Source organism: Triticum dicoccoides, chromosome 6B (assembly GCF_002162155.2).
Source record: "Triticum dicoccoides isolate Atlit2015 ecotype Zavitan chromosome 6B, WEW_v2.0, whole genome shotgun sequence".
NCBI lineage: Eukaryota > Viridiplantae > Streptophyta > Magnoliopsida > Poales > Poaceae > Triticum > Triticum dicoccoides.
Genome location: NC_041391.1, coordinates 139,847,773 through 139,856,861, shown reverse-complemented (window position 1 = coordinate 139,856,861; position 9,089 = coordinate 139,847,773). Strand labels below are relative to the sequence as shown.

At 44.0% G+C, this 9,089-nt stretch overlaps 1 protein-coding gene and 2 non-coding genes across 3 annotated transcripts; 2 read left to right on the top strand and 1 right to left on the bottom strand.

Annotated features, from left to right (window-relative positions):
- The first annotated feature begins 990 nt into the window (after nucleotides 1–990).
- Nucleotides 991–1,064, top strand: TRNAN-GUU. Its single transcript has one exon. It is a non-coding gene; the product is annotated as a tRNA-Asn (tRNA).
- Nucleotides 1,065–1,169: 105 nt separating this feature from the next.
- TRNAF-AAA lies at nucleotides 1,170–1,242 on the top strand. Its single transcript has one exon. It is a non-coding gene; the product is annotated as a tRNA-Phe (tRNA).
- A 4,230-nt stretch (nucleotides 1,243–5,472) lies between these two features.
- Nucleotides 5,473–8,820, bottom strand: LOC119322836 (calnexin homolog). The gene is made up of 6 exons (XM_037596373.1): nucleotides 8,667–8,820; nucleotides 8,502–8,571; nucleotides 6,450–7,579; nucleotides 6,194–6,265; nucleotides 5,992–6,108; nucleotides 5,473–5,905 (listed from the first exon to the last, which is right to left on the bottom strand). The coding sequence occupies exons 1-6, from the start codon at nucleotides 8,745–8,747 to the stop codon at nucleotides 5,777–5,779; spliced, it is 1,599 nt and encodes a 532-aa protein (XP_037452270.1). The 5' UTR covers nucleotides 8,748–8,820; the 3' UTR covers nucleotides 5,473–5,776.
- Nucleotides 8,821–9,089: the final 269 nt, after the last annotated feature.

Genomic DNA, 9,089 nt, shown 5'->3' with positions numbered 1-9,089 from the left:
AAGGGAGTACAGGGTCCACCATAGAAAGGCATCCCTCAGTCCCAGAATAGCATGCATACGGGAGCCATATTCCAATCATGTGAGCAGACTTCTTCGATAAGCAAGCAGATGTTCGCGTAGGCCCGGATACGGAGGAAAGGGAGGGGAAGGTATAGAAATCTATCAAAAGAGCACCTTAACGGCGATGCCTGGAAGGAGTCCCTCTTATTCCAGTATATAGGACTTCTTGTCCGCGGGACCTAACTAACTACCCGATCGATGGAAAAGAAGGGCAAGTCAATACCAAATCGCACTCAACAAAGTAAAACGGGATGAATTCAATCGCCAAGACCTGCCACTGACTGATTCCCGTCCATGTGCTCTCTATGACACTTGGCCTGATTGTTACCACCGGTATCTCTCCTCGCATGCAGTAAAATGAGCTACGAATAGGTCCTACTTCAGACAATCCTTTGTTGTCCCTTCAGAGGAGATGAGTGGGATGACGAATGAGTTCTTTAAACATCTCTATACTGCTGAAGGTACTGAAAGAATGGAGGATGTTCGTTCTGTCGACAGTTCCTCAGAAAGTATCTCAGGCAATGAATGAGCAATTGACCGCGCCCTTTACTGGTTCTGAAGTGTGACCTTTTTAAGATGTACCCTGAAAGGCCCTGGCCCGGACGTCTATCCAGCCCACTTTTTTTCAGCGAAGGTGGGATTTCTATGGTGATGAGGCGAAAAAGCGGAAATAGCTCAGTTCGAGAGAGGGTTGAGCTTCATCGGTTAGTGTGCACCAAAGGATGAGGTTTCTTTTCCGTCCTACAAATTGAAACCGTTCTAGCTTGATACTGCGATATCGTCAAATCATCCAACGGAGCATGGAAACCATTTCGGTGGCGGTAATGGCCTCCGATAGTTTTCTATGGAACCATACCACTATGGTATGGAAAGTGTTGCTGTGTCAAATCGAGATTATGTGGGTGTTCAGCTTATTAAGCAATTCGTTCGTCCTCAATAGCTCAGTTCGGTAGAGCGATCGGCTGTTAACTGATTGGTCGTAGGTTCGAATCCTACTTGGGGAGATTTGATTCATTCTTCCTAGTGAACTCGACGATTCCTTCCCTGCGCGTTCTGCTCGACGACGATATGACTGATAATCAGAAGCGAGAGGCTCTGCACAATAAATAGTCAGGATAGCTCAGTTGGTAGAGCAGAGGATCAAAGATCCTCGTGTCACCAGTTCAAATCTGGTTCCTGGCACAGAAAAAATGATCTGCCGAATTCCAGTAAAGCCTATCTCGCTTTTAGCCTTCATGGTGAATGGCCCACCCTTTCTTTGAACCTTGTCAATGGAAGGTTTTTTACGGCTAAGATGTTTCAGTTCGCCCCGACATGAAGCTACCACTTCTCTCCTATTGTTTCAAGTTGTTATCCTTTGCCATTTCTGATGTGAATGAGGGAGGTTGTCTGCCCGGGTAGGGGTGACCGGAACCCTCCCAAGTCATCGCTCAAAAAAGCACCACAGTCACACGAGAAAGAGTTTGGACTATGACGAAGACGAGCAAGCCTTTGTTGGGGAGTGATCGGGGAAGAGTCGAGTACAAGAGGAAGGTGGAAGGAAGAAAGCGCCAGAAGCGCCAGGTGCAAAGATAGACCACCAAAGAACTCCACAGCAGAGCAAAAAAGAGAAAGGCAAGGCTCACAAAGAACAAAGGCTCAACCATCAGATCCAACACAAAGCGGTTAGCTGCGGATCCAGTGGATAATGCGAGACTACAATGTATAGTGTTACCGACGATGTTTCGCTTTCGTCTTCGGTGCCTGGCATGGTGCTATCATCACATTGATCTACCCACCCTTCTATTCCCTTCCCTAGCTTTCGTGTTTGAGTAGTCGCGCCAGATTTCGATTCGGATGCAAACTTAGCACAATGCCCGGTAAGCTAAAACTCGATTCTACATCTCCGAGAATGCAACAAACTTCTACTTCTAGATAGGTCTAATAGATAGATGGCTAATAGATAGACAAGGGGGGCCACTAGTCCTATATTGCGGTAGTTCAATACATACTGACAACGAGAGAACGAACCCAGTACCTATAGTACAACAAACACCACGCATCACACCCTTTGTAGGTTCAAGCCGAAGTCAAGCATGATCACCTACTGCAAACTCCAAATATCGTGGTCGGCGTACCTAGTCCTGAACTGCTTTTAATCTAGAATAAGTGGAATCTTCTCGGCACTCTCCTTCATCTTCTGTGGCCCCGTCGGTCGGTATGTGCCAACCCCAACAAATCGGGGTACGCCAAAGGTTCCCGTAGAGTGCTTCAAAAGGTGCCATTCCGATGCTAGAGTGATAGCAGTTGTTGTAAGCAAACTCGGTTGATGTATCTCTATGCATATTTAGTAGGCCTGCTCATTGATGCTCTTCGGGCCGATTGTATGGGATGTGTTCTGGTGTACAGTGGGAGATGCAAGGATATCGATTGAAGTTTGATTTGTTGGCCATGGAGTTGGGAGCTCTTTTTTGACCCCTTTGATTTGCCTTATCACTACAGCCACGGATTGAGCGAAAGCCGCCCAAATGAAGATCAGATCACGAAAACATTCTACGATCAATCGAGTTATTCCCTATATCTTTATATAAAATAAGAAGACAGAGAGACTCGGCTTCAAGATGGAGATTGACCATCTGCACCTGCTCATTCAATTATTCTATTCCGAGAAATCCGGACTACAATCTTCAGACAGAGGGTCCCTTCGCCTCAATACTGTTGTCCGTTGGATGCATCAAATTGGTTTCGCAGATCTCGCCTCGCACTCACTTAGAGGTCGTGTCCTTTCTCTTCTCTTGCTCTTGCGGCGGACACAGTGATTCGTCGTTCTCTGGTTGATGGCTTTCAAAAGTCAATTCCAGAAAGAGCCATTTGATCCCCATCAAAGTCTGCGGTTGCTTCTGGTCCAGAAAAAATCATACTAAAGTTTCATCACATATTTAGGGATGTCTACTAATTGGAGATAAGGCTAAGAAGTGACCAATAGTACATCAAGTCTTATTGTCTTCTCGTGACGGACCTAATATAAGACTATCTTATCAACCATTGTACATGACCTAAGAGATCATCTCTTAATTAAAAGAAGGCAAGCATTTTCTTATTGTTTCTCTCTCCTCCACCTCATCAACTATAATACCTAAATAGTTACATGGTTTAAGCATGGAATAGAAGCTTGCAAGAGGCTCAAACAACCACCACCAACTGACACCAAGGCCGAAACTTGTAAGGTACCACAACCACACACCAAACAACTCCAATCTCCTCTCAGAGCAAATACTCTCTACAACAGCAACCCGACACGATATAACAACGACAGAAAACACCCACTATAACATAATTAGAACAGAAGACAACATAGATAAAATCCCAAAAAAAATAACTGGCCATCCCATGAAGCCTTCGCTTGCTCAGCTTGGCTGCCTGCTCCTCTCGCTCGCTTAGTTTTTTTCGCTTGCCCTCCTACTAGCTCACAAAAATTTGGCAATTTTTTTATTTGAAAATTTTAGTTTAAGTAAAAGATGTTCAAGGATTTAAATATTGTGAATTTTAAAAATCATGAATTTAAAAAATATTCATGGATTAAAAAATGTTTGAAAATTTGAAAACTATTCACAAACTTTAAGAATAATAGTGAACTTTAAATATTAGTGAGTTTTAATAAATATTAATGAATGTAAAAAGGTGAATTTTAAAAATGTTTTGTATTTTGATGTTCACAAATTTTAATGAGTAGTCATGAATAAAAATGTGAAAGAAGGAGCAATAAACTAAACATCAAAGAACCTTATATGTGGGGCTCTCAACGACCTCACAATCCCCAAAGCACCACTTGGCCTCTTCCAATGCACAAGTGCTAAGATGGGGTGCTATGTGCATTAAAAAGTTTAGCAACTAAAGTCTCCAAAGCATAGGTGCTTAGTTTGTTGTTGCTAAGCTTCGTTCATTTAACTGTTTAACAACTAAACTCTTCTATGCATAGGGCAAACTTCTTTCATCTAATTGTTTTGCATAGGTCCGCACGTTTGGCATTTGTTCTTCTTGGGTCACCAAACTCCTCTCTCTCCTCTTAACTACCTTGCCACATCAGTTTTTTTATCTATGTGCGAGTGCTAGCCCCACTGCATGGCGGTTTAAGGGAGATGATAGCATAAAGAAACTGGAGAATGAGTTGATGAACCAAGTTCAAGAAGGATGAGACAAACATTTTAGGAGGTTTCTCTCTATCTCCTTTTGTTTTTATTTTTTGTTTGATTTTCCTTTATTTTAGTACATGACAGTAGTTTATTGGTCATAATCTTAGTTCTCAATTGAATTTATATTTTGAGATAACCATGGTAAACTTAGATCACTCGAATTTAATTGATATTGTTTTAGATATGGTGTCGCCTTTCACCTTTTCCTTCTCTTATGATTATTAAAATAGAATTATTTCTATCTGATTTTAGGCCCACCAGAGCCTACGAGCATAAGGCTTACTTCTCATTCCCCACTTTCATCGCCACATCCCTGAAAAAAATATTACTAACGTTAAAATACCCCATCAACGTTTGCGATACTTTTTTGCCTTCTCTGTTTTCTTTTTACTTTTCATATCAGTCTATCGAAGGTTCAAATGAACATATGTTTATATGTTCCTTCCATGGTTTTACTATTTCCGTTTCCATAGATTTTCCTTCTATATAGTGATATAAATTCCTGCCGCAATGCACAAAGGTATTATCTAGTTTATCTTATATGACAGTTCTAAGAAAGCATCATTGTACAAGTTATTACCGAGCAGGAAGCTAACACATCTACCGCGTTAGGAACTTGAAGCAAACGGATCGCCGGTCCCTAGAGGCGAAGAAGGTACCGGTTCAGCTCGTAAATTCAGAGAAGGAACAGACTGGGTTGGCTCACTTTTACCTGCAGAATACAAACAGTTCCTCTGAACATGAGTCATGAGGGAGCAAACTACTCCCTCCGTAAAGAAATATAAGAGCATTTAAATCACTAGAATACTGATCTAAATACTCTTATGGGAGTATATAAATGACATCAAACAAGGGCATGAAGGAGTTGAAATTTGTGCCTCAACCACCTCTTTGCACAAGACCACACAGACAACGCCAAACCAGACATTTGTCCGGATATCGTTAGGCGTCTGGAAGGGCAATGACTCCACTTCCCTCAGACATCATCAGTTATATGCCAGTCAGCTACCATCAGAAAAAAATATTGAGAAAATACAATTGTCCCACTAGTGGCAAAATTTAAGACAATTGCCGGATGGAAGCAGATAGCTGCAATCCGGTAAAGCTAACAAAGACTCATCAACCGACACCTTCAAGTCGTAGAGCGGCAACCAAAAAGGTCGCTTCTGATATAACCAGGTACCAACTCAACTGAATGAAATAATAGCAACTAATTTTCTACTAAATCAGCGACAATTAATATGGGAACGGAGGGAGTACCTGATTTAGCACAGCACACAAACAACCGAACACAAGCTTCATGTTTCATCTGATATAGAACAGAAGAAAGAAAAAACAAAAGGAAAGGAAAAAAAAACATCTCTTCTAGCTGATTCAGGACAGGACACAAACAACCGAACAACACGAGCTTCACCGGCTCGTAATGTTAAGCGACTTAAAACTAGAGGTTGCTACTAGCAGCAGAGGGTTCGATTATACACTCGAGGCGTTCTCAAAAAGGCTATAACCGAGTCCTTCAAAATGTGAAGGCACCAAGAGTTAGTTTATGCGTCTCTTCGCGACCTTCGGCGCGGCGCATCCTTGTCATCCTCCTTGTCGCCGCTGCTTCCAGCGGCGGCATCAGGTACGACAGCACTGGGCTTCTTGGTCTCAGCAGCGGGCTTCACAGGTGCCTGAAAGAAGCAAAATCTAAGATCAGTCGTTTGGTTCAGGTTTTAAGCAGTATACAGAAATGGCAGGTGTCAAAAGAATATCGTACCACTGGCTTCTTGCCACCAAACAGGGCTCTGAAGAGTACAGTCATAATGACGACGATGACCGACGCCAAAATCGAAATTGTAATGTTTGGCTGTGTCTCTCCCTTCTCAATCACATCCTGGGAAACAAAGAGAAATTAGATGTCTTTTTCAGAGATGACACCAAACTGTTTGAACACAGGATATAAGGATATTGAGCCCTACAATGATCTTGGTCTTGTATGGTTCCAAGAACGGGATGTCTGCAACTTTGTACAAAATGTCAAAGATCTTCTTCTGCAGTGTGCATACCAAATCAGTCAGTGATAACATGCAAGCAGTGATACAATAAAGGATTTAAAAAATAATAGTTGGAGATATGGAACAAAACATGAATCTGACAATGCCAACAAAAGTTCTCTGCTTCACTGAAGGAATGTCAAACATAAAATGTCTGGAAAATGTCAGAAGAATGAATTACCTGGAATTCAGAAAGGCCTTCTGATGCACCTGCTGCAGCCTCCTCAGCCTTCTGCTTTTCCTTCTCAACATCAAACTTGGGCTTCCATGTCTTCTCCAGGATAGAGGTGGCTACCTTCTCATTGTCGGCAATAAGAATGTTGTCAAACAGGATGCCATCCTGCATTGTCCAGATCTCAATTCCAATAGCGGCAATTGGGTCAAAGTCAGGCTTGTCAAGCTCAAAGTACTCAGGGTTGGAGACTTCTTGGGGCTTCCAGATTCCCTTGTAGTTGGGGTTGTCAATCAGGGGGGCATGCCACTTGCCCTTGTAGGCAGGGTTATCCTTCATCGGCTTCTTCCATTCACCACATCCAGGTGCCACTTCGCACTTGGGGTTGTCCATCTTGGGTGCCTCCCATTCGCCATCCTCCTCATCATCCCAGTCCTCAGGCTTAGCAGCTTCTGGATCATCAATTTCCTCAGGCTCATCATCCAACCATCCTTCTGGCTTGGTGGCCTCCTCATCCACAATTTCCATTGGGGCATCCTCATCCCAGTCATCGGGCTTCACCGCAACTGGATCAGGGATCTTAGCTCTCTCGTCCCAGTCCTCTGGCTTCTTGTCGTCAGGGTCAGGAATAGTCTTTGATGGAATAAGTGCCGGCTCAAAATCAGCAGCAGACAGGAAGTTTGCTTTACTCTTCTCCACCCCATCAACCAAAATTCTGACCTCATTATCCGGCTTCAAGATAGCCGTGTAGACATGAGAGAGCTTGTCATATGGGACAGAGGGTGGGGACTTGAGGTGATGTTCAACGTATTCGCCAGTCTTAGGGTTCTTGTGCTTCAGGATGAAGTGAACCTTGTTCGTTGAACCACACTTGTCGGGACCAAACATAATTGTGTATGGAGTATCATTGTCAAAGTCCTTGGCGTTCCATCCGGTAGCCTGAGGACGGATGTACTTGATATAAGCACCTCCACACTCAAGGCCATTCTGAAGCCTCACTTCAAACTGCAGGACAACTGTCTCATCCTTCATAGTAACTGGGTAATCAAGTTCTTTGATTATGGCATATTTCCTGGCTGGCTCGCTAACAAGGAGACCATAGTCTTCATGGCCATCACTCTTCGCGTGCTTCCATACACCTGCATGGCAGATTATATCAATACTTGATACATGGCAGTGCTATACAAAAAATATTGGGGAACAGCAAATTTTGACAGAAAATGGAGTCGGGTGGACAACTAGCTGACTGGCAAAACCTAAACTAGGAAAGGCATGGGAAACAACGCATACAATCAAAGAACAAGAAGCATAAGTTTAACGCATAAACCCAATCCAGTAAGGGGATAACAGGGCAAGATCATGAATGAACTATATAACAAGACTTGCAAAGAACATGATTCTACAGCTAGCCATCTATACCATAACAAATCACCGTTCCATTTGTATCATCAGAATTCCGATCAAAAAAATTAAGTCATAACGTTACCAAGCTATAAATCACCTATTAATCCTTTTCAAAAAAAATCACCTAGTAATGTTACATGGTTAAGAGCAAAGGTGCTGCATTTTCCGTCGACCATATGACGTGCTAGCAGGGAAATGGAACATAGAGCAACAATTTTAATTAACCTGATGCAGAATCATGCGGATATTGATATACAGACAACTACCCCAATGCAGAGAATTCCTGCATTTTTTTCTCGATGTTTCAAATGCAGTTCATCCACATAAATTAAACTGTCATCACAAGAAAGGCAAGAACAAGTAGCCAATTCACCTCTCAAAAGGCAACATCTGCCTGATACGGGCGACACAACACAACATATTCTGGATCTCACGGTCGCCAAACGTCTCGCTCCGAATAATTCATCACTACCTCAACTAAACAACTGAATCGAATTTCACACAGGAGCGCCTCACAGCCTCAGCAGATCATATTCACAACCTCAGAAGCGAGTAGAGGATCGCACGGAACAGATCAGAAACCCAACCGCCCGCTAAACCCACGCGAGGATCTTCTCACAGATCGAATAACACGCAATGGAAAGGCGAGAGAATTACCTTTGTACTCCTCCTTGCCGGACACGATCCAGCTCCCGTCGAAGCTCTCGTTGAAGGACTCGTGGAACAACTGCAAAACCACACGCAAAACATCACAAATCTTGCCCAAAATTGAGAGGAAAAAAAAACTGGATGCAGCGGCACGAAGCCGGAGAGATCAATTACCGGATCCGACGCGCGGATCTGCGCGAACAGCGCCGTGATCACCAGCAGCGGCAGCAGGAGCACCGCGCGCCCTCCCATCATTCTCCTCCGCGATCTCTCTGGAACCGGAAGGAACTTCCACTGGTGTCGATCTTCGAAGCGACCGAGACTGGGGGAGGAGAAGGGTGTAATTGAAGGAGAGACGGGAACGGTTGGACGGCTGGGATGAGTCTGGACGGAGTATGCGACGGCCGGGATGTGCTGGACGGGGAGGTTGTGTCGCGAGACGTGGCGTGAGTCGTTCCGGCCAATCAGGGGCTGCTTGGACGGGATGTTAGCCAACGGGAGCGTGCCACGTACGCGCGGTGACGCCTGGACCCACCGGGGTTCCACGTGGAAGCTCTGGGCGGTTTTTTCCTCTCGCTGACTTTGTCAGATCTTCCT

Excerpts from the sequence above, each read along its gene's own strand:
- LOC119322836 (XM_037596373.1), bottom strand. The coding sequence starts at position 8,747 with ATGATGGGAGGGCGCGCGGTGCTCCTGCTGCCGCTGCTGGTGATCACG. Across the intron at positions 8,572-8,666 it reads AGATCCGCGCGTCGGATCCG|TTGTTCCACGAGTCCTTCAA; the intron begins GTAATTGATCTC and ends GTGGTTTTGCAG. Across the intron at positions 6,109-6,193 it reads CATACAAGACCAAGATCATT|GATGTGATTGAGAAGGGAGA; the intron begins GTAGGGCTCAAT and ends TTTGTTTCCCAG.